The sequence below is a fragment of the Fusarium graminearum genome, chromosome 4 (assembly GCF_000240135.3).
Source record: "Fusarium graminearum PH-1 chromosome 4, whole genome shotgun sequence".
NCBI classification, from domain to species: Eukaryota; Fungi; Ascomycota; class Sordariomycetes; order Hypocreales; family Nectriaceae; genus Fusarium; species Fusarium graminearum.
The window spans coordinates 3,682,436-3,706,412 of record NC_026477.1 but is presented as its reverse complement, the minus strand read 5'-3'; the positions used below and the strand labels follow the sequence as shown (position 1 = coordinate 3,706,412).

Genomic DNA, 23,977 nt, shown 5'->3' with positions numbered 1-23,977 from the left:
AAGGAGTGGAGGCGGGAGATATTGCATTTTTGAGAGACATATAGGCCTAATTAATAACATATCCGCCATCCACCATCATCGCAGATCCCTGCACAAAGCTAGCCTTACTGCTGGCAAGGAACAAAACACAGTCAGCAACCTCTTGCGCTGTGCCCATACGACCCATTGGCGCGATATTGACTGCGGGGGCTAGAACATCAGCTTGTGGCCGTGTCATAGCTGTATCAATAACGCCGGGACAGACAGCGTTAACGCGGATAAGATCTTTGGAGTACTAAAATGCAGCATCAGAGACGCGCCAAGAGCTTGACTTGGAAGAGGTTTGCACTTACGTCTATGGCGTCGCATCTCGTCATGTTGATCACGGCTGCTTTACTTCCGCAATAAGCCGCTGTAAGTTCATCAAACGTTATTAGTTGAAGCTTCATAAGCATGGGGCCTCTGACGTACGTGCTGCCGGACGACCAACGACTCCTAGTTGACTGGCGATGTTAATAATGCTTCCTCGGGACCCAGGTCTACCGTCGTGAGTCGGCAAAGGCTCTTGCTTTAGCATTTGTCGAATAGCCGCGCGCGATGAGAGCCAGCATCCGCGATAATTCACATTATTAATCAAGTCAAATTCCTCAATGGTAGACTCATGTGATCTCTTGTTGTTACTCAAAACGCCTGTGTAGTGAGTGAATCAGTAATCCGTCACTTGGCCCATTGGATGGAAAGCTACGAACCAGCTCCGTTGACTACATAGTCAACCCTGCCAAACTTTTCGATCGTAGTATCGTAAAGATTTTCAATGTCGTTCTCTTTTGAGATATCAGTGGGGATGGCGATGACCTGAATGTTTTGGTTTTGGTTTTTCGACATGTCGATAATTGTCTTTTGAGTATCCTTGAGCTTGTCTGCATCCCGGTCTGCTAGAACAAGACGTAGACATCTTTCACGAGCAAAAGAGATAGCAGTTGCACGGCCAATGCCTGCGAACCTCGTCAGTCGTTGTCGTTGTCATTATTTTGGACCTTAGTTCTCACCTGATGCAGCGCCAGTAACGAGTGCAATGCCTTTGAAAATGGACATAATGCCAGTGTTAGAAAAGATTTGATAATCAAAGATCTGAATGATACTCTATCAAAGGATGCTCCTTATCGAAATGCTACACATAGAAATCATATTCTTGTTATCGGTTATCGGTAGTCGGTCCGGATACGTCTCAGAAGCATACGACAGGCTGACGCTAAGCTCCAAGTCTAGCGGCCATGGCCTTGACGAGGAGTTGGAGTAGGGAGACTCCAATAATTGGAGTCTAGAACGCTAATATCAATTAGTAAAGCTCATCTATAGAAGACTCGATTCATGAGCTGACGAGATGGAGATGTCACCTATATATATTAATTTTACAGGCATTTCAAATACATACGACCATACCTACCAGAAAATACGGGATCCCGTCCGCTCTCCCATAGTCAAGCTGGTAAGGGGCGGATTAGTAGTTGGGTCGGTGACGACCAGCGAATCCCCGCTGTTGTATGTTTTTGACTTTTTGTCTTTTTAGCTTCATTTGCACTCTTCTATTTTTAATATGGGTGAGACATCGAAGGGATGTTTGATACATAACCCAGGTGCGAGCCCTCTTGTTAGACTGCTTTCCATAAGTGGTCCAGTTGTCTTATTCTGGAGCGGTCTCTATACCTCGATATGGAGCTCAAGCTGCTAACCTGTATCATGCGCGGAGAAACAGCGCCGCCTTCCGGGAGTATCAGAATTGCCGGAGTATTTCTCGGAGTTAAGTTTCGATCTTGAACCTTTTCAGTAACATGTTGAATCCGAATGGCTCAGGCCCGACGTATGTACAAGTCTTGTACATACTGAGTGTTGTTGGTGTTGCACAAACGCCCTGTCAGTACCTGCTGGCCTGCAATCAATGCACATGTTGTTCAACACAAACAAGGGGCCTCAAAAATACTATAAATAATATAGTCAAAGCAAAGAGACTAGTAAGCGAGGAATATGGCAGTTGTTTCCTGGGGAATAGAGGCATAGAATCTGTTGTCGTCGGCAGTTGAAACAAGTTGACTAACACTTAAATGACCAACTCGACGGCACCTGTCACCGTATTGATAAACAGTGGCTGCAGACTGCATATGCATACAGGGGCTTATTCACTGGGGTCTCACTGTATCCATGACTTTTTCAGGGATGACACATCCCATTCGGTGTTCCTTTCGGTGAGCCAGCCAATGATAATTTGGTTCTATCTGTGAAGTGACGTAAAACTAATAGAACCAGTGGCTTTCCAGCGCCATGAATCGGCGAATGTCTGCTACCTAGTCGCCGATCGAACCTTAGCAACAATATCAATTCTAAACTGTACGACAACCAAAGGTCACGATGCGCTGGAATTGTCTCGGCATCGTCAAAACTCTGCGCTCTGACTCGTTCCTAGCTTCCGACCTGATTCACGTGTTCATTCCCCTGAACTCACCGCTGGGCTGGCTTATCAGTGCAGCTCAGCCATGAATGAATTATATATAAAGTGAGGTGAGATTCTTCATCTCAGGGTCTTTGTGTCTACAACCTCCGAAAGATTCCCCGACGTCATCTTTGTCTAAGTCGGGATCCATCTATTTTTAAGGGTAGTCCACAGTGGCGTCTGTCTACTCCAGTTTTAACTGATATCAGGAAATCAATTACAACAGCACGCATATTGCCCTGAGAGAAAGGCAGTTTGTTGGCGATGCCTTGTTTCTTATCATTTTCGCAGTAATTCCTGTTCTCAACCTAGAACTCTTGCAACCATGTTATCGCGATCGACACAACGTCTAGTCAGCCGGCTACGGCCCCTGCCATCATTACCTACTCCAGTCTCACAAGCTCCTGCGAGAGCACAATCTCGTTGCTTTGCTGCAACTCGACTAAGACCGTCATCCGCCAAGTCCTCTGCTTCTGATAAAGCAGCACCTGCGCCGAGATATCCAAGCGCTTCTCTCGCAGTTCTCTTCGCTGGAGCAGCTTCCTTTTGTCTTGCCTATCAGCTGTCGCAGCAATCTCCTACAAGATGCGATTATCATGCCGAGGACGACAGCGTGTCCGACCTACAAGGATCCTCTCTCCCCTGTTATCGCATTGATGAAGTGCGAAAACACGACGCTCGCTCCGATCATCCTTGGATTATCCACCGTGATAAAGTGTACGATATCACTGAATGGATAGGCGCGCATCCCGGTGGCGATATCATCCTTCGCGCTGCAGGCGGTTCTATTGATCGGTACTGGGATATTTTTGCAATCCACAAAAACGACTACGTCTATGACATTCTGAATCAGTACTTGATCGGTTATGTCGACCCAGAAGATCTGGTCAACGGACGCCCATCACAAGACGAGATTGAAGACCCCTTCTCCGATGACCCCTCTCGACATCCCGCTCTGGTTACCATGACGGAAAAGCCCAGAAACGCAGAAACTCCTGCGAACGCCATGACAAACGAGTTTCTTACTCCAAACGACCTTTTCTATGTGCGCAACCACATGTGGGTGCCAAAAATCGCAGAAAACGGTAGCAATCACAACCTCACGATAGAGCTCCCTGACGGCACTATGAAAGAATACACCCTTGCCGATCTCAAGTCGCGCTTCAAACCCCACAAAGTCACTGCCGCCCTTCAATGTTCTGGCAATCGCCGTCGACACATGAATGAAGGGTCGGGAAGAAAAACCAACGGCCTTCCATGGACTACAGGGGCCATCTCCAATGCCTGCTGGGAAGGTGTACTGCTCTCCGACGTGCTGGCGGACGCGGGCTTTGACTTGCACTCAGGATTGACAGGAGAGTCCGAAGCCAAGCACGTCCAATTCTCCGGCTTGGAAGCCTACGGCGCATCGATTCCCATCAAAAAAGCCATTGACCCCCAAGGCGATGTGATACTCGCCTACGGGATGAATGGCCAGGCGCTCCCGCGCGATCATGGATTCCCGTTGCGAGCGATCGTTCCAGGGCATGTCGCTGCCCGGTCTGTAAAATGGCTGAACCATGTCACCCTCAGTGATGAAGAGAGCACAACTCAATGGCAGAGACGCGATTACAAGTGCTTTGGGCCAAACCAGACACAAGTAGACTGGGATACCGCACCTTCTATCCAGGAGATGCCTGTCCAAAGTGCTATAACGACCTGTAAACTCGGTGACTGGAAGAAGAGCGACGACACTTATACCAAGCCTGCTTCATTGACAGGCTACGCATACTCGGGCGGCGGCCGTGCCATTGTCCGCGTTGATGTCTCTGCAGATAACGGCAAGACCTGGTCCCAGGCTTCCATTATTCCCGACTGTTCGACCAAAGAGGGAGAGCAATCTCCCTGCTTTGGCCACGCAGCATGGGCTTGGCGAAGATGGAAGTTTGACGGACCCGTACCGCTGAGCGCATTCGAGACATCAGACTCCGGGAAGCGCTACGCTACCTTTGTTGTGAAAGCCACCGATGAAGCATACAACACGCAGCCAGAGAGTTATGCTGCAACGTGGAATATTCGCGGGAACCTTGCTACAGCGTGGCATCGCGTCAAGGTTTACGATGAGAGCTCTATCGAGGAGGGACGCGGATAGATAGATTCTCAGGAGTAGATGGTATGGGTAATTAATTGGGTTTGGAACAGGCGAAAGGGGGTCATTCACATTGAGCGAGCGATGAATAAATAGTATGAATTCACAAAGGCCATCGACAAGGCACGATTAATTTATAATTTGATGGAGTCTATCTAGTGTTGTAGCATTCTAAGTCCAAGCTGGAATTCGAATATGGTGTTGTGCATGTCATTGGGTAACTTCTATCCTTCATTATACAGGTACATCTTGGGATGTATCACACTCCAAGCTTTGCCCAATACTGCTCTATCTCGATTGGTCAAAATCTCTAAGTATACATGCAATCCAGCCAGAGGGATCCTTTCTTCAACGATCCTCCTGTCCTGCACCTACAAAAGACCATCTTAGCTAAGCCGCCTGCTAAAACTTGATCTACTCATCGTCGTCATCGTCATCTTCAGCATCGGTGAAGTACTCAAACTCGTTAGGTGTCTTGGCCTCTTCATCATCAGAGTCCTCGTCAACAGCAGTCAGAACACCGGCAGCGGCTGCAGCACCCGAGGCATTGCCACCAGGGGTCTGGGGGTCGGCATCAAGAAGACCGAACGGTGACCGGCCTGAGTTGCGCAACAGCTGTCCGAGCATAGCACTGCTGGGACCTCCCCGTTGGGCATCGGTGATACCGTCAAGCAGAGATCGTCCTGGGCCGCCAGATCGTCCACCTCTGGCGTTTTGCTGACCTGCGACAGGAGCGCGTTCTGTTGTAACCTTCTTCAGCTTTTCCTCCAACAAAGCCTTCTCCTCCTCGGGCTCGCCGTCAATAAGCAACAGGGGACCACCAGTGGGCTGTAGCAAGTTAGCAAATGCAAGTATTTGGACACTGTCAGTAGAATTGCTCACCTTCTTCACAGGCTTGTAGCGGCCAGAATTAAAGCTGATATACTTGAGTTGGCCGGGAAGTACTCGGGTCATGTTTTCAATGTCATAGCCAATCTTCTCCTTCTCAGGCTTCTTCTTTGTATCTGTAGAAGTAGCGGCCTCCTTCTCTTGTTCTTCCTTCTTTTCATTGGTTTCATCAGTCTTCTTGTCCTCGTCAACGTCCATCTTGTCACCACTAGGCTTGGCGGGGGCACTGTCGATATCCATACTCTCACGTCTTTGAGCTCGCTCCTTCTTCTGAGCTCGTCGCTTTGCCTGCGCAGTGGTGGACAAGATTGCGGTAGCGATAAGCGCTGGTCCCTCCTCAGTCTTGACTTCTTGTTCAGGAGGGTAGTCAAAGAGGCTGGGTCGGGTAGCACAGTGGAACTTGGTATCGGGAATCTCGAGGTCGTGGTCCAGTCCGATGATGGAGGTAGGAGAGAAGCTGAGGGACAGGAAGTGGGTAAAGGGGAACCAGTACCAGTATTGAGTAAATACAGCCATACCGACAATACCGGCCATGTTGAGGTTGCCGGTTTGGGTCTGGAGGCCAATGGTGCAGTTGCGGCCACCAGCATCAATGATACCAAGCGCTAGGGCAGCACCAAACTTGGTCATGGCATCTTCGTGGCGGTCACCAACCACCTTCTTGAGGGTCTTGCGGATTGATGCGACCTTGGGGTTCATGATCTCATTCTGTTGGACAAGGATCATGGCAAGAGAGATCAGAGCACCCTGTCGTACAAAGTCTGTAGGGTCCTTCATCATAGGCTCAAGCAGATCGATGGCCTCGTCAAGGCCAGTACCGGCACACGAGATACCAAGGGCCATGGCGGAACCATAACGAACGTGAGGGTTATAAGACTCCGATAGAAGCTCAACCATTCGAGGTACACTGCCAGGCTTGCGGAAAAGAATGAAACCCAGACTCATCACGGCAATACGGCGAACATCATCGTTGACGTCGCTGACTGCAGTGTGAAGGAGCTTTCGGATGGCCTTGTTGCTGCCAGTACCGCAGTAGGCAAGAGCAACAGTCATGATACCACCGTATCGCAAAGTAGGATCGGGATCATTGAGGAGACCCTCAATCAGGACATCGGCTCCTTCTTGGCGGCCAAACATGATGAGAGCCATGCCAATGGACAGACCACGGAGGATCTTCTCGTGGGTAGTCTCGTGTGCATATGTGATCATGTCCTCCAAGGCCCTCGCATGGCCTGTACCAAGCATGACAAGACCCATGGCTAAGCCGACAGCCTCACCATTGAGGGCAGAATCTTGGAAGAGAACCTCCCGGAGCTTATCATAAATGTCCATATCACCAGTGGCCATTCCGGCGATACCGAGACCAAGAGCACCACCATGTTGAACAACCTCCTCCTCGGCTTGACCAAATTGCTCCTTGAGGTAGTCCAAAGCCTCAGCTCCATGGTTGGCATGGATTAGTCCGTAAGCGTAGAGGGCACCACCCTGGCTGAAAATAGAACCACTGCTAAGGCCACCCTGTCTAGGCAGATACGGCTCAAGAAGCTTTCTAGATTGAGACAGGTTTCCACGGTGAATGACACCAAGCGCGGCAGTGGCGGTGAACTTGGACCAGTTGACTGCCTTACCGAGCCACTCTAAATTATCCCGGAAAAATTTATCGTTTGTGGTTCCCTGGTTCATGAAAGCGTTGCAGAATGTGACAGCAGTGTGGAAAATAGAATTGCGACCTTCAAGACTGTCGCGGACCTTGTTCAGAATGCTCAAGTCGGTTCGGTTGTTGCGGTAGAGGAACTCAAGGTTCAGACGGATAGTCTTACTGCCGTCAAGGATAGCTCGAATATTACTGTAGGCCTTACGCAAAGGCTCGGAAAGTTCATTCTCGGGGGAGTCTTGCTGATTCTGAAGGAGGGATTCGCTCTCGGTGGGCTGTACACCATTTTCGTCGACAGCGCTCTTGGCAGGCTCACCAGCGGGTAGCGATGCCAGAACGTTACCCAGGAACCCTTGTGTGCCGTTGTCGTAAAGATCAAAAGCGATTTGATAGGCAATGGCGATGGAAGATCGGTCAGCCTTCTCAACAAGGTTGCGAAGCATGCGAGAAGCCTCTTCGTCAGAGTTGAGGTAGACTACACACTTAGCAATCGCAAAGTAGTCAGGGTTGGGAATCTCATTCAGGAGATCAAGAATGAGCCTCAAGATCTCGGTGCGGAAACCTCTCTCCTGAACAATATCCATGCAGATACCCAGCGTGTACTCAATCAAATCCTCAGCCGGGCCAGGGGAGCTTTCGAGAGGGTTTGATTTAGCCTTCTTTTCGTCATCGCTGGCGCGCTTGATGACGCTTCGAAGGACAGCAAGATTCTTTGCCTCAACGGCAATACCGACTACCTGTCGGTATCGGCCCTTCTCTAGGCAGCTCTCAAAAAGCCTGTCGACGACCCTCTGCAAAGAATCAGTGGCCTGTTCGGGGAGCTCAGCAATGGACCCAGAGCGGAACTGCTTGAACGAGGGCTGGAAGGTAGCCTCAAGCATAGTGTTGTCAATCGAATCGCGAGAGAGCAACGATTTGGGAGGCAGAGTCGTTCGCGAAAAGGGAGTGGTGGGAGACATAACAGCGCCCTCAGCACCGCTGGCGAAGGTAGTAGCTAGCTCCGGGAGATCGTCGTTCTTAGAGGCTGGAGGGGCCGCTTTCTTCGCAGCGGTGACAGCAATGTATTGGTCGACGCATTTGGAGATGATGGTCTCCTCGAACTCTCCGGGAGAGTCGAGCTTAAAGAGATCGCCAGCAGCGAGTGCAAACACCATACTATCGTTGTAGGCCTGGAGGTGGTAGTAGACCTTTGCGAGAACAAGGGCAGCGAGCTGGCGTTCGGGGAAGGATTCATCTTCGTAGAGCGCTTCGCTATGGGATACTGTTAGCAAACACAAGCCAACGCATCAGAAGAGTAACGCGAGCATGACGTACATTTGGGTCAGCACAGCAGCAACTTCGGTCCAGACAGTATCTATGTCGTCGTTGAGGGTCTGTAGCGCAAAGACCTTGAGTTCAGGCTCCTCATCGGTGAGAAAGGCGAGAACGCCGGTCGCCGAGACGATACCAGGCATCTTGAGGGGCTGTGAGGGATCGGGGGCGAAGGAGGTTTACAGCGAGCGGTACGAGGGGATGTCTTGGATAGTAATTGTCGAATTGGGTGGTGGTGAATACTATGTCTATGCAAGTCCAAGGGCGTATAGAGAGCCCTGAGACAAGATGAGTCGCGAATGTACAGAAACAGAGCAGATACCGAGATAATGAAGAGAGATGGAGGCGATGGATCGGTTGGTGTTTTGCTCCAGAAGGGTAACTCGAAGATGGTCCACGTCAGGCACAGCTCTGCCTTGCAGTGAGTGCACGGACCAACCAGAGCTCCAGGCAGAGTGTAGTTACATAAGCAGACGACACGTGACTATCTAGCTTAGCTTGAGATAAGCTGTTTGCATCAGTTCTCACTTTACAGAGTACTCCAGAACTGTCAAAAGCTCAAAGTGTATCAAGGTTTCCCCAATGACTCACTTTCCCGATAACAACACGTAGACTGTGATAGAAGAAACTTCTTCCGGACTGTGCGTACAGTAGCTGTTTGGATTTGATTGATAGCTTATGTACATAGTAGGTACTGAGGCACCCAGTGGGTAGCAGAAAGTTAACCTCTCAAGTATTGGTGTATTAAAACAAATAACCTAGGGTATAGTCTAAGTACTAAGTATAAGCTGACCTACTAATTTCGTCTTTTCCGATGGTCATTTTTCATACTCTGAGGGGCATATGTGTACATCAACTTAAGCGTCCAATTGACTTGACCATCGAACTATGACGTCGCATATGCTTAGCATCCATGTACTTACAAGGTCGATAGAATGAGAAACTTGTTGACAAGATGGATATCGATTTACTCTGCAGATGCTCGGTTCATAAGGCTGATGTCCGTCCAAAGTTGCGGCCGTGGTTGCGAAATGCTTAACCTTTTATCCCTGGCCTTTGATATTTCAGGCATAAGAAGCTGACAAGTAGCGTGTCCAATCTGAAACAATTTGTCTGATTTGAGATTAGGCACTGCTAAGCCTCAAGAGGATCCAAGGGTCGCTTCAGGTACTTGGACACCCATAGCTTCCAGGGCTTAGAACATGTACCGACTCGCAACTGGACTTGTCTGCCAAAAAAGACAGGCTACTGGGTGGCAGAAAAGTCGACCTTCCAAGTCTTGGGGTACAAAAATAAAGAGCCGAAAGATCATGGTTTTAGTGACATAAGATGACCTACTAATTTCATCTCTTATGTCCTCAGGGACCAATTCTTCTGGTACCCTGAGGACAGGGAAGGGTTTGCAAACAAAATCTGTCCCGCGTCATGTACATTAGTACATGTACTCCCACATCCCTGGACGGAGAGACCTCTAGCGTCAGGCTGTCGCCTATCCCATCTTTGTTTGTCGCCAGAAAACGATGACAGGACACCAACACCAAATGACTAAATTGACTGTAAACTTTTGATATCGCCAACAACGTTCAGCGCACAACATCATTCGACTACGCCATACCTCCAAGAACCCTATCGCCCCGTCGAACAAGAACCCAACGCGACGTTTATTCGCCAATCCCAATATATAAGCGTGGCAGCCTCGCCATGGCGGCGTAGAAACATCCAACCCAGTCATCCATGTCCACTTGCGCTCTCCCCCTCGCGCGACGACCACCGTCCTCCATCGCTTCAAGGACACTTAATATTCTGTTCCATTGAGGACGACGCCCGTCACCATTTGCCCGCGCTTTATTCGCGTCTATAATTTGGTTTCGGACGAGTGATTGGCGTCGGAATTGATTTTAGGTTTTCCCTCGCGCCAAATTCCAACAGCGTCCTCTTGTCGCAAATTCTTTATCCTCTGCCACTCTAATATCATCACCATGGACCTTCGATCTGTCCTGAACACGTCGGAAGGTGGCGACCGCGCTCCTGTCAAATCCGCACCGAAGCCGCAACCTCCGCCGCCTGTTCACCAGCACCAGCAACAGCCTCACCCACAGCAGCAGCAGCAGCAGCAGCAAATGCAACGACCGTCGCAGAGTCCAGCTCAAGCACCCGCTTCGCACCCCTATTATCGCGAATACAACCGCCAACCACCTCCTCATCCCTCGCCAGGAAAGCCTATGCCACAGGAATACCTTCCACACGCTGCTCATCCCCATCATCCTCAGTCGCGGCCACCGTCGCATCATCAGCCATCTCCCCATCAACCGCCGCCCGGTGCGTATCCACCACAATCTCCGTACCAGGCACCCGGACCATATCCAGGACGTCCTGTGCCGCCTCCACTACAACCAGGTGGTTCTTTCCACGATGCGCGGTCCCCAAGCGGCCCAACTCCAGGTCAATCCCCTTATCGAGCTTCAACAACCCCTTCTGCTGCAACTGCTGCTGCTGGTTATCCCTTCCCCCATACCCAGTCCCCTGCAGAAGTAGCAAGTCCAGTCCAACGACACCAGCATTCACCTGCTCAATACCCTCCTCGGGAAAGCTTCTCACAGGGCCCACAAGTCATACCCCCTGGCCATGTACACGGCTATCCTGCAACTCAACAACAGCAACATCATCAAAACTCTATTCCACAGACGCCTCCTGTCGCCACTGCAGTTAACCAGCAATACAATCAACGCCCTCCCTCTGCTTCACGTTCTACACATTCTACTCCAACTCCAACATCTGCTCATACTCAACACCCTTACGGCTTCGTTCAAGGTAGTAGTCCTGTTGTCGCTTCACGCCCACCTCCTGCAGAATACGGTCATAGTCGCCAACCATCCCAGCCCGCTACGCCTGTCGCTCCGCCTTTGTCCTCTGGGTCAAGGCAACCATCCGTCCCTGGTGTATTCGCACAGCCTTCGAGTCCATATCAACAAAGGCTTTCATACACAGCAGCTGCTCCAGTAGCGCAAGCACAGACACAGGTACAAGCACAAGTAAAAAGTTCACCACCTCCGCCTCCGCCGCCCACCAAACGTATATCTAGCAGTTACGGCTCGCCGGCTCCAGACGCACATCGACGATCTCAATCGCACAGTGAACGCGCTCCAAGTCCATCCGTCAGTCCCAAGTCTCGAGTCCCTTCACTTCACAGCAATCCCGATCCGCTTGCAGCGCTGGCGGCAGCAGACGCCAAAAATAAACAGTCGCAACCTCTATCTCTTCCGCAACCGATGGCTATAGATACAGAGCGCGCGGCAACCCCTGCCAAGCGCAAGCTCGAGGACCGCATTTTCGATAGCAGTCCCCAAGAGCCAGAGGAGAAGCGAATCAAGTCTAGCGAGACCAACGGCGGCCAGATTCCCGTTAAGCGCGAATCTGTGTCGGACCTGCCTTTGAGTAGAAGGCGAAGACGCTATTCGCAGCCCCCCATATGGGCGCAAGACTCCCGAAGAATGGCCGGCATGCCTTCGAATGCCAACTTTGTACTGCAAAAGAGGCTTCATTCGCATATTAATGGAAAGCAAGAACAGAAACCTCGTCCTAGTCGCCATGCCTCGCCCGAGACGAACAGGACTGCGCCGCCACCCACCGAACCAGCACCGCAAGAGATTCTCGGTCCATGGGAACCTAGCATTACCGGAGTTAAGCCTTTCGAGGATATTAGCAGAAAGGTAGCAGATTTCCTGTTCCTCAACGTGCTTAATGCGCCTGATATGATGGAAATCTCCAGCAAAAGTATTCAGTTTGAAGTGGAAGCAAAACTCGGCACTTTGATCGATAAGGACACTCGTTATCGGGTTAATCAAAATATAGCCTCTGAGTGTATCTTGATGGATAGTAGTCGCATCGCCTTTGAAAGTAGTATGACCGAGGTAAGCCTTTTCTGTGCTTCATGCTTGTTACTAGATCAAGTACTAATAAATTAGGCTGCTCATAAGAAGAACAACGATTTTCTCAACGAAATAGTGAAATCCACACATCCTCGTGGACCGGGAGGGGCCAACCATCGTGTCCCTGTTGTTTACAAACATCGAAGAGAAAGAGACCGTTTCTTCGATTTGCCTGCGGAACTACAGCATAGAATCCCTGGCTGCATAAGAAACCGCCTAGCAAAGGGAAGAAGGACCCGCGTACGGGTGACGCACGACCAGAAAACACAGGAGGTCCTAGGCAAAATTATAAAAGCCCGTGTTGCCGATCTCGACATTCATTTTCCTGAACTCCCTATGGACTGCCGAATCAGTATCAACCTCGAGATGGATTGGGATGGCTCATTAGAGGAGCTAGAAGGAATTCCGAACCCGGGAGATAACCCTGATCGGAACAAGGACAGGCTTAGCTATACGCAAGGGCCGTATCAGATTGACCTCACGCAGGTCATCCAATCTGGTCCAGGGGTATGTCTCGTTGTTGCCGTCAATCGATTACTACTAACGTTATCATATAGGGTCGCCCAGAAAAGAAGCATGAGCTTGAAATCGAGATTGACTCAAAATTGCTGATTGATCAGGGCCGGAAGGCCGCTAATGGTGTGGCGCACCGTTATCCAGAGCTCGTGGAAGGTCTCGTTGACAATATACGAGTCCTCGCGCGCAAGGCACGGGATTTCGAGCAGCATTAATAAAGGAAGAATTGGCGTTATGAAGGACTATTACGAATACCAATTTAAACATGTTTTATGATCAGAGCCTAAAGACTATGGTCTAGGTAGCATAAGCTAACCTACTAATTTCGTCTCTTATGCTTCCAGTGGTCAATATAACGAAATGAATACCTGCTTGAATAACAATTGCCCAATATCTAGGTAGGTTGCCAAATAACGTTCCTAATACTCCACGCCTGTCCAAATCATTCACTCATTATATAACATTAAACCGTACCCTCATCCACATCGTACTTGAAATCTATCCATCAAGAACTCTCGTGCGTTTGTTAATTCGTTACCCCGTATACAACTTGTGATCTACCCTCATAACGCTGCTTGTGGAAGTTGTTCATCTGCTTCCTGTAGCTCTGTTGAACCTCACCCCATAGACCACGATGTCCGCTCCGTATGCATTCTCGTGCATCGGCTTCCGTTTTGACCTTGCAGTGACAGACGTTTGGCGTGCCACAAAAGTAGGCTCTGGCCCGAGGATTCGGGAATTTGATGCTGAGTCGTTTGAGGTTTGGCCAGTTGGCACTGCTACTCGTCGAAGCTGGATTATTGAGTGCCAACCGGGCTAGATTCCAGTCCACCTCGCCATCCGAATTCGATTGTTCATATCTTCGGGCTGCAACGGTGGAGTGTCCTTTCTTCTTTTCAATGGCCGCGATTTCACAAGATGCACCATCTCTTCCCGATTTACGACAGTCACAGCGTTCAGGATTCATACTCGTTTCGTCATCGATCTGGATCGTTACGAACGAGAACTTGTTGCCTTGAAGACTTTGTGTAAAAAGGACAAGCATTGGCTTTACTGGACGCTTGTGGAGGAGGCCCGTGGAGTTGGTTCCAGTTGAAACACTCACACTAGCAACGTCGCTGTTGGAGGAATTGCTGTTGTTTGACGTGCTGCTAAAAATACTGAAAGAGCGCCCTTTCCTGAAAGTATTTGTAGTTGTACTGTTAGACCGAACGGAAGCAAGAGGCGCCGATCGAGAGGGCGACGCAGATGACCCAACAGGTTTTCGAGGGGGCGACTCGCGCGGTGGTCCTTGCGTTGGAAAGAAGTTCTGTCTTTGTGCAGGTGGTGACCCGATAAGTTCCGGGGAGCTTCTTGTTGGCCAAGACTCATAGGGATCAAAGCCCACAGGCTGTCTTTGTGGGATTGTCGCAAGATTTGGATAACGCCCCGAAGGGCTAGTTGGATATCTGTCCCTGTTGTTTCCACCACTCACCCCAGGGGGCGAGCCTCGAATAGCAGCTGAAGTGAGTGGCGTGCCGGGCTGAAGCATTGGACTCGACGCTGGGAAGCCTTCACCCACTCTGAGGGACGAGTCCCGAGTGGTAGCCGAAGCAAGTGTTGATATGGAATTCTGTCGGCTAGCCACTGAGCTGTCTGTCGTATTGGCAGCAGCGTCGCTATTTGTGATAAGCGAACCTGCGGTTTGCTTAGGTATCCAGAGTTGGAGTGAGGCATTCTCCATAATATTGTCGACTCCATCGAGGACAAAGATGACTTGACAGTCGTATTGTGTGTAAGAGTCCCACGGCTTAAAACCTGTCACTGCTTGCTGAAACTTTAGTATGTCACCTCCATCAAGGAAGTCCAGCCTTGCTATTCTCTCGTTTTGTCGCATGATAATTTCTTGTGTCATGTGAGTACCAATGGGCATGGCGTATTGGGGGTTGAACACCATGGATGTGACATCGAAATCGATGGTTTCAGCTATCGGAGTTAGCATTTGTAGATCACGTAAACATCATAAGTTTACTACCTTCTTGTCTTGGCCTGCCAGTAGACACTTGTTCTGAACCTGACATGATGACTCTGAAGCGACGTCCATCGGTATCTAGCCTACGAAGCAGCTTGGCTTTCTTTTCAACACCTGCGCTATAGCTTCGTAAAGGCCTGAGGAAATTAGCAGTGGTGGAACGAAAGAGCGCAGACGACTTACACCTCAAGGAGCTGCTCCATCATTTCATCCCTGGTTACCACATCGACAAGAGGGGTAGGATCCCTCTCGGGCCAGATCGTAAACATATCTCTCTTGAGCGTCGAAGTGATGATTCTGGGTGTAACTAGCTCCGTGCCAAAACGGGAACACTGTGAAGAAAGATCCTACTGAAGTCAGTCCTCAGTACCAGCGATTTATTTGCAACCAAGCTCTTACATCTTCTAGTTGTCGAGTGTACGAAGGCCAATGCGACGTGTCTTTGTTCGCTGTTCTTAGGGTTGGAGATGCTTGCATTCTTTTGAAAATCCATACACATTTTAGGAGGTTGAGATATTGATCGACAGCTGGAACACGATCCTCGACCAACATTCCCGATTGGAAATTGATTGTGCTCTTATGAAAGTTTAGTATGAACGCATCCGACAGTTCACTCAGTTCAAAATCATCCTCAACACGATATTTTGGATGGCCGGTAAGCGCTGCAAAGCGAAATTGATCATCCAAATCAACAGGAACTTCCAAGAGTACGACGCTTCTCTGAACCCGTTGGTCAAGTGCTTCGTCGAGGTCGGGAATTAGAACTCCCATAAGACGGCGAATATCATGGTGCACATTGGTGATCCGTTCCGCGAGGTCTTTATGCATGAGCTCGATGTCTTGTCGCACGCGAAGAAGAAGGTCACTATCATGGTTAGCTTGATGGATTTACAAATAAATACTTCAACAGTACTTACACCTCCAGCGGTTTCAAAACATGAAGAATTTTCGAGTTGTGCAACATGATTCTCTGGCGTAGTTGATCGGCTAAAGGCTGGACGAGTACGTTCCATTCTATGTTTCGTAGAGGCTTGCTCCCCTTCCCGTAGCGATCGTTGGATACGATAAGCTGATGACATTCTCGAAGTGTTACCTCGTAATCGCCAATAATCTCGATGAGTGAAGTTCGGTCCCATCGTAACTTTGCTGGCACTCCTGGTCTCCGTTGGCTTTGAAGGGAGTCATCTGCCCATGTAATCACTCTGCTAAGAATATCCAGGTTTTCGGCCAAGCCTCTAACATCTCTTCCAAACTCCGAGTATTGACGCGCTGTGAGATAGTTAGATAATTAGAACTAGACGAGACGAATGCACAGACGATCAAAAGACACATATGCTTGTCTCATTTGCGTGATTTGTCGCTGATCCTTCGATGCTGATAGGGAAAGCCTTGCAAGGCATATCATATGTATGGAAAACTAAAGCACTGGGCTCTGCACTTACTCGCATTGTAATCTTCTTTCCACCCATAGCGGTATATGTCCCAGGCTAGGCGCCCAAGGTTGAGGATATCTCCAACCTGTAAAGGACCTGCCATCGGGCGTTGCTTTAACTATCCACACAAAAAAACTCTAAATAATACGACACTGTAATAGGAAGCTGAAGACGATCACTTGGGAAAATGTAGCCGTTGATGGAATCTCTAGTTGGTAGAAGATAGGTGAAGCGCGGCAACACCATAAAGACGTCTTCTTAACGGGGTTGTTCCTTGAAATGTGAAGGAAGAACAGCGATACGGAATGAAGCTGACCAGTCTGATTGGCATGGGTGGTGCCCCTCAAATCGACCTGAGGATGAAAGATGCAAGGGCTAAATGAGTCCTAGCAAAACGAGATAAGAGGCGGGTGTGTAAGTCCTGCATCCATAAGGCACGTACACATTCAGCGTGGCTGGCAGCAAGTAACTCAAAGTGAACAGTTTGACTCTGTGACAAAGTAGAGCAACTTCCACAGGCAGCTAGGCAGATTAACACGGATGCGTGGCTGATTCAAATCATAGTGTTGGTCACCCAGGCGGATGACCTACGCGAGCAGCCATCCGTACCTGATGGCGGGGTAGAGAGAGAGGAAGGTCCGGGGATAACAGCTCGTAAACCCCTTATCAAGAAGACTTCCATGGGGTTTTCGAGGCTTTGGTTGTTGAGACAAATGGTATCCCCCCCCTGCCGGTTCGCACCCTAGACAAGGACCAGGAAATATTGTATAACAAATTTCTTGTTTCCAGGCCTCGTATGTTTTCTCCACGCCCAAATCTGGATATGATTTCTTAAGAATGAGAATGAAAGCCGGGCGTTTTCAGCTCCTCTTGGCATTTCTGTAAGTGTTCCATTAGCCTATGTTTGAGGTCATTGGGGCTATGCGATGCAAGGGTGATGGATTGGTTGTTTGAGTTATCTACCTGCGTGTCACCAAGACGCTAGAAGCGTAACGGCTAGCGTTCATGGTTCTAGAGGAAGGTATGTGCAAGGCATTTTGGCAAAGGCTGGTGGGTAGCAGAAAAGTTGGCCTCCTAAACGGTAAGGTATAAAAATAAGTAGTCTAAGAAGCCTAGTCTAAGTAGCATAAGTTGGCCGAATAATTTTGTCTCTTATGCTCTCAGCGGTCAACTTTTTTGATGCCCTGAGGAAAGGGTAGATAACAAGGCTGTCGGTTTCCAAATTGAGGGGAAAGTCTGCCTAGAGTGACAAGGGAGTTGAAAGGGTCACACGATGGTGGTGAGGCTTGAAACGGATTGTCTGCTTGGACGACCAACCTTTCTGGGCCGAGAGCTGAACGCCCGGCTTTGGTGTGATCGCCATGCCTTGCACACAGAACGTCGAGGGCGTTACTTAACACCCATGAGTCCCAGATAACCGTGATACCCGGATCTGGCTATTTGCCTTTGCGCACATCAAGTACAAGACCTTGCCAGCTCGACTTGATGCCAGGACCGGTCTGGGATTATCTCATCTCAAGCGGCCTCCAGATCAACTGAGTCAAGTCTTGTAAGTCCATCTCGACGGGCTACTGGCCTCTGAAACCACAATCATGGACGACTTTGCGGCATACCGGAATCAGAGCCGTCAAGCTGAGCCGCCACAGCGCGATGCTCGAGCTGGTGATAGCGACTTCGATTCTCTTTTTGAGGACGACAACCCAGGCCAGATTTACACATCCGCGCCCAAAGAGGCGTTCAAGCTTGGGTACTTTGATGTGATGTGTCTGGTGCTCAATCGAATGATTGGTACGTTTTCGGCTTTTCGCAACGTTGCTTCATTGTCATGATGATTCTGGTGATGTTGTGTTGAGGTTGGTTTTAAGTTGAGTTGTAAGAGATGGGATGCTCCCCAAGTGGGGAAGTTGACGGGGATCTCCTCGTCAAGATCTATGAGCCGCTCCTTCCCTGACCCAAGATTGGATTTCTATGTGTCAGAAGAATCCTGAATTTCCATTTCGGAAGGAACCACTTCTTCTGAATTAAGCAATTGCATTTATCATCTTATTTCATTTTGACCGCGATGAGATGACCGGCACGCAGCTTAACATGAGAGTACAATCAATACCTATATTCAGTTGCTGATCTGTTGAATAGGAACTGGTATTTTTAACTCACCTCAAAGAGTAATGCAAGGGACTCGTTCAACTGGTGCAACACTTCTCCTCTGGCTTGCTGGAGTAGTTTACTGTCTATCAGGCGTTCACGTCTACATAGAGTACGGCCTGAATGTTCCTCGTTACACCATCAATGGCATTGAACAGAGTGTCCCACGCAGTGGCGGAGATCTCAACTACCTCCAATATGTCTACCGAAAGCCCGCGTACAGAAAAGGCACCGTGCTTCTGAGTACCTGCATGTTCGGCTTCTGCTTTATAGCACTTGGCAACATGGCAGGTAACTGCATCAACTTTGCTACCATGGTGCTTTCGGCGTCGGGAAACGATGACCCATCTTCTGGTGCCGTCAGAGGTATCGCCATCGGCATCGCGATCCTCACTTGTTTTATTCATACGTTCTCCCGAAGAGGAGGCATTTTTCTCAACAACATGTTGGCCATAATCAAAGTCATGATGCTTCTTCTTATCATCGTGACAGCTATTATTGTTGGAGCCGGGGGTCTAAAGAATGCCGATGGTAAACCAGTCACAAAAGAGATCGAGAACAACACTCGGCCCTCCAGCGCCTTCGCCGAGTCTGGTGATGCGAATGGATATGCTCATGCTTTCCTTGCCATCATCTTCAGTTTCTCGGGCTTTGAACAGCCAAACTATGTCATGGGGGAGATCAGTAGACCAAGACGGAAACACCCAGTCGCCATGCTGCTTGGTGTCGGTACGGCTATTTTGCTTTATATGGCTGTCAATATCTCCTATGTAAGTCTCTACAACTCTCCAATTTGAAGACTAATTCTCTAACATTGCTACAGATGGTTGTGGTTCCAAGCGATGATCAAATATACGACAACGTAGCACAAAGGTTCTTTGAGCTCACCCTCGGTAGCTTGAATAACAGCGGAACCGGAAAGCGCATATTTCATGCATTTTTGGCTATATCAAGCATGGGAAACATTATCGTCATGACTTATACCGCTGCCCGCGTCAAGCAAGAAATTGCAAAGGAGGGCATCATTCCTTATGCAAAGTTCTTTGCCCAGGATGGTGACATCTCACTGGGACGCCTTCTGAATTGGTTCAAGAAGAGAGGAATGTTCAGTTCACTTCTGAGTACACGTTGGCTTTCGCCTGAAGATCATATGGAGAGAACACCCGTGGGCGCCTTTGTTCTGCACCTTGCCTCATGTTTTGTTCTGATCTTTGCGACTTGGTCCATGGACCCAAAAAGCTCTTACACATTACTCACAAGCTTGAGTGCATATGTCATCAACGCTTTTTTCGGGACCTTTCTAGGATTAGGAATCCTGATACTGCGCTTCAAAGGACCTCCCAAGACTGACAAAGATGAGATACAAAGCCCAGCAGCGCCTCCACAGACTTGGCGCCAGATGACAGGGAAGCACATAAACCCCACACTAAGCGTTATCTGCGCTGTTATTTATATCATTGGTGGTCTATGGCCCATCGTTACCATTTGGATCAAACCCAATGAGCCCGATCAAAGACCCGGAAAACCCGACGAACAAAGACTTACGTGGTGGCTTGTGCCCACTATCACATGGTCTGTCATCGGTGGCAGCGTATTCTGGTTTCTCGGGTTTATTGCTTTCGCAATGCGCAGAAAGCACAAAAGAAACGAGATCTTTGTGGTTGAGAAGAAGCCCGAGTTTGAGAGCGCTGATGGACCCGACGACTCAGATGGGAGGACAGGCGGGTATGTGCTTGTGCACGAGACAGTCTATTTGAGCTGGATTGCGGGCGAGATCCACGAGTCAAAAGGATCAGGAACGACAGGGTTTCAGGAGCGTCCAGATGCAATGTCTGCTGCTCCAGTTAATCGATATGCTGGGACTGACTTTGAAGCCTTCTACCAGGAAGAACGTGTTGCTGCACCGACAAAAGCATACTACTCAGACTATCGACCATAAGTATGAATAATAGATTTAGTGCATGTGGTTAATTAAGCCAAATTATTAGTTTAACTCACTGTCTGTGACTAACAAACCTGTTCAACACCTGGACAGAGTATCCTGAATTCGCAGATATTCACAAGCACAATGGGAGCACATCCACTACAGAGCAAACATTGGTAGGCTTCTTATGCTACTTAGGCTATGCTCCTTAGGCTATTTGTTTTTATACACTAAGATTCAGCAGGTTAACTTTCCTGCGTAGCATTATTGGATAGTTCAAACGCTTTGATTGCTATAAATTCAATTTTGAACTAGATCTTTCATGACACCCGTCTTTTCCTGATAATTACATAAATACAAGAATCGTGCTAATTTTCGTATGCCTAGCATATGTGCTTTTCATTCTCACCATCAGCCCTCCTTTTTCGGGTCGATGCTGTGATCTCGACTTGGTCCCGCAATGGCCTTGTTCTGCTCTGTCTCCTCGTGCATCGTAATATCGGTTGTTGATCGTGCAGCATCAATCTCATCCCCTAACTCCTCAGGAAGGGTGAGGTTCAATACCACGCAGACTATGGCGGCAATAGCAAATCCGGTCTCCATAATCAGAACGATGGCGTCCAAGAAACCCTGCAAGGAGCGGTTGTCTCCCTTGTATGTGAAGACTTTGTCAAAGTAAGTAGGGAGAAGTGTAGCACCATATCCCAAGGCAAAGCCGGCAGTGAGAATAAAGCGATTACGTCGAGTAAATGGTACACCACGGACAATGATTGACATGCCAGACACGGCAACGGCGCTGAAGAGGAAAGTGGTCATACCACCCAGCACGGCTGACGGGATGGCAATAAGGGCCGCAGCAAACTTGGCAAAAATTCCCATAATAACCAAGAACATTGCGCAAGCAAGACCAGCTTTACGGTTAGCACAGCGGGTGAGAACAATGACACCGTTGTTCTGAGCGAAGACAGACATGGGAGTCATGGTCATCAGAGCGCCAATGCAGCCTGCAAGGCCATCAGACAGGATACCACCCTGGATACGAGACTCATAAGTCTTTCCAGTGACCTCGAGTTTCGAAACGTCGCATGTAGCCGTGACATCGCCGATAGCTTCAGTAGCGCAGACAAGGTAAACTGCGATGAGAGGAAGGACAAGGGGTCCATAAACTGAGAGTGGGAAGGTGTGTACCCATGCAAACGATGCAACAGGAGCTGCGTCGATGCCGGATCGGTCGAAATAGCCGCAAGCGGCAGCTATGATGCACCCAAACAGTAATCCAATAACGACTGACGTTGACTTCATAATAGGTGAACCAAATCGCTCACACAGGATGATGGCAACAAAAACAGAGAATCCCAGACCCAAGAATTCTGCAGATCCCCATGGTAGAGGATGGGGTGCGTTGATATCAGGGCACAAAGCAAACAATCCATCCGTAGCTGTCATACAGCCTCCGCTGCCTCCCATCCAGTTGGAGAAACCCGACTTGATGAGTTTGATGCCAATGAGCATGACTGTAGGACCGGTAACGATGGGTGGTAGTACTCGCAACAAGAACTTGGCAGGGATGAAAGAGACTAGAACGTTGACAAGAGCGCATACAGCCGAAGTACCCAGGATCGCACCGTATCCCTTAGGGCAAGGCAAAGGGTTTCCAGAAGAGTCGGAAGGACAGAAACCATTAGCATACATCTGAGCAAGGCCTCCGGTGGCAACGGGAATCACTGAGAAAGACACGCCCACGACTGATAATACTCCAGTGCCAAGGTAGTAGCTGTGAGATAATTGTTAGCATGGTATTCGGGCTATCTGAATTGCCGTACTTACTTTGTGCCGAAAAGTCTGAACCGAGTAATTTGGACAGCGGAGAAGATGCCCGAAACAATGAGGGCAGTCGAGACAAGGTATTGTTGTTGTTCAGGTAATAGATTGGCGCTGCTGCTGATGATGATGGGTGGTGTAATGACTCCTGCCAACATGGCTAGTGCATGCTGGAACCCCAGCAGCAAACCAAGAAGAACTGGCATCTTATCGTTGAGTCCAAAGAAAGGGCTTGGGTTAACGCTCTTCTTCATGAAAGGCAGGTTTGGTCGAAAGAGGAAGCCATAGTCGTAATCGCCGATCAGACCGTGCCTAGTTGTAAACGCTTTGACGAGACCATTGTAGCGCTGAGCGATTGTCTTGGATGGTGCATGCTCAGGCGCAATGGATTGTGGTCCTTGATCCTCATCCATTATTGAAGTGGTGAATTGAAGTTGTGTGAGGAAATTCGAAATGGGCCAACGTTGGAGCGGGCTTGGCTTGTTAAAGGTTGTCTGGGGTGTCGATCCTTGACAGCCGAAGCTAATTAGGTATCTTGATGCCGATCAGCCTCAAGTCAGATGGACTTGTGTTGGAGTATCAGATGAAGATGAACGGGGATGTTGTCTATCAGAACTCAATCCTAGGAGTTGTGTGGTCAATCGGTAGTTATAAATTCCGGTTGAATTCACTTCTGAGCACAGAACGTGACTGGCAACTAGACGAGGCCGTTGTCGGTTGTGGCTAGAGGTATTTTTCGTGTTAGTTATTCAAGATGTGTAATTGATAACTCGTGGATCCCAGAGATAGCTTAGATAGCTTATCAGCACTTCCTGATCCCCGGATGCTTGCTGAATGGTTGGAGAGGAACAAAGTGGGCAGTTGCGGGCCCAAGCTCAAAGATTAAAGGAACCCAGATGAGGCGAGACGGAAATCAACCGAAGAGATCAGTTAACAAAACATGTGATGATAATCTGAAAGTCCTTGTCTGGATTGTGAGGGGCGCATCATTGCTCCTTTTAATGGTTGAGAAAGTCCCATGATGGACAAGCAGGAGCTGTTATCAACCCATGAAAGTGTCATTGGGCGTTGTACCAAGCGTGGGGGAGAGACGAAGACGTGCGGCCTGTCACGAAATAGTTAGACTATCGAGCCGGGGGTTAGATCGAGGGGATGAGATAGCGCATCGGCGCTTCGTCTGGGGTCATCACATCGCCCGTCGCCGCGGATTCGGGACAGGTCGCAGCATTATGTGAATCAATCAATTAACCTCCATTCTCCACATGACTGTCATCTTCAAGCAGTGTCTTGAACGGCGCATTCAGACCCTTCAGCCAACGAGCTCAACATGACCAATTTGAGAGATCAAAACACTTTCCGAAGAGCATAACGCTGGCTTGGTCTTGAGGTGACAGGAAAGTTGTTGTCGTCGATTTCGATTCTGTCTATCTCCGGTACACACTAGGTATGCAGGCATGCGAACGCCACATTAAGTGAGGGAGCACACCTTTTCCTTGTGCCCAGCTTGGGGCCGTCGGCCAACTCAGAGCTTATCAGATATGATAGATGCGAAGGGAGGGGCTGTCGGTTGTCGGCAGCGTCCGGTAGTGATAGAATCCTTCATTAATGTGCTTGGGAACGGGATCGGGCGACTGCGCAGTCGCGGTAGCTTTCGACATTGAAGTTGATCAACGGATAGAAATGCTTGAGATCGTACGGCGTCATCCGTAAGGGTTGGTCGGAGCTGCAAGATATATGATATTGAATGAAA

General features: G+C 49.1%; 7 protein-coding genes and 1 non-coding gene across 8 annotated transcripts; 4 read left to right on the top strand and 4 right to left on the bottom strand.

The window, feature by feature from the left end:
• Positions 1-46: 46 nt before the first annotated feature.
• Positions 47-1,074, bottom strand: FGSG_07501 (uncharacterized protein; the record flags this gene model as incomplete). The annotated part of the gene is made up of 5 exons (XM_011328975.1): positions 47-274; positions 333-391; positions 451-669; positions 729-974; positions 1,029-1,074. The coding sequence occupies 5 exons, from the start codon at positions 1,072-1,074 to the stop codon at positions 47-49; spliced, it is 798 nt and encodes a 265-aa protein (XP_011327277.1).
• Positions 1,075-1,412: 338 nt separating this feature from the next.
• On the top strand, positions 1,413-1,528 carry FGSG_20040. Its single transcript, XR_893041.1, has one exon. It is a non-coding gene; the product is annotated as a 5S ribosomal RNA (ribosomal RNA).
• A 1,264-nt stretch (positions 1,529-2,792) lies between these two features.
• FGSG_07500 (uncharacterized protein) lies at positions 2,793-4,688 on the top strand (the record flags this gene model as incomplete). The annotated part of the gene is made up of 1 exon (XM_011328974.1): positions 2,793-4,688. The coding sequence occupies one exon, from the start codon at positions 2,793-2,795 to the stop codon at positions 4,596-4,598; it is 1,806 nt and encodes a 601-aa protein (XP_011327276.1). The 3' UTR covers positions 4,599-4,688.
• A 321-nt stretch (positions 4,689-5,009) lies between these two features.
• On the bottom strand, positions 5,010-8,591 carry FGSG_07499 (26S proteasome regulatory subunit rpn2; the record flags this gene model as incomplete). Its single annotated transcript, XM_011328973.1, has 2 exons — positions 5,010-8,388; positions 8,452-8,591. The coding sequence occupies 2 exons, from the start codon at positions 8,589-8,591 to the stop codon at positions 5,010-5,012; spliced, it is 3,519 nt and encodes a 1,172-aa protein (XP_011327275.1).
• Positions 8,592-10,427: 1,836 nt separating this feature from the next.
• On the top strand, positions 10,428-13,108 carry FGSG_07498 (uncharacterized protein; the record flags this gene model as incomplete). The annotated part of the gene is made up of 3 exons (XM_011328972.1): positions 10,428-12,359; positions 12,564-12,884; positions 12,935-13,108. The coding sequence occupies 3 exons, from the start codon at positions 10,428-10,430 to the stop codon at positions 13,106-13,108; spliced, it is 2,427 nt and encodes an 808-aa protein (XP_011327274.1).
• Positions 13,109-13,419: 311 nt separating this feature from the next.
• FGSG_07497 (uncharacterized protein) lies at positions 13,420-16,440 on the bottom strand (the record flags this gene model as incomplete). The annotated part of the gene is made up of 6 exons (XM_011328971.1): positions 13,420-14,858; positions 14,908-15,041; positions 15,088-15,251; positions 15,304-15,769; positions 15,822-16,173; positions 16,347-16,440. 6 exons carry the CDS (start codon positions 16,438-16,440, stop codon positions 13,420-13,422), a joined length of 2,649 nt encoding a protein of 882 aa, XP_011327273.1.
• A 1,489-nt stretch (positions 16,441-17,929) lies between these two features.
• Positions 17,930-20,421, top strand: FGSG_07496 (uncharacterized protein; the record flags this gene model as incomplete). The annotated part of the gene is made up of 3 exons (XM_011328970.1): positions 17,930-18,125; positions 18,576-19,252; positions 19,306-20,421. 3 exons carry the CDS (start codon positions 17,930-17,932, stop codon positions 20,419-20,421), a joined length of 1,989 nt encoding a protein of 662 aa, XP_011327272.1.
• A 298-nt stretch (positions 20,422-20,719) lies between these two features.
• FGSG_07495 (uric acid-xanthine permease) lies at positions 20,720-23,054 on the bottom strand. Its single transcript, XM_011328969.1, has 2 exons — positions 22,234-23,054; positions 20,720-22,180 (listed from the first exon to the last, which is right to left on the bottom strand). Exons 1-2 carry the CDS (start codon positions 22,638-22,640, stop codon positions 20,818-20,820), a joined length of 1,770 nt encoding a protein of 589 aa, XP_011327271.1. The 5' UTR covers positions 22,641-23,054; the 3' UTR covers positions 20,720-20,817.
• Positions 23,055-23,977: the final 923 nt, after the last annotated feature.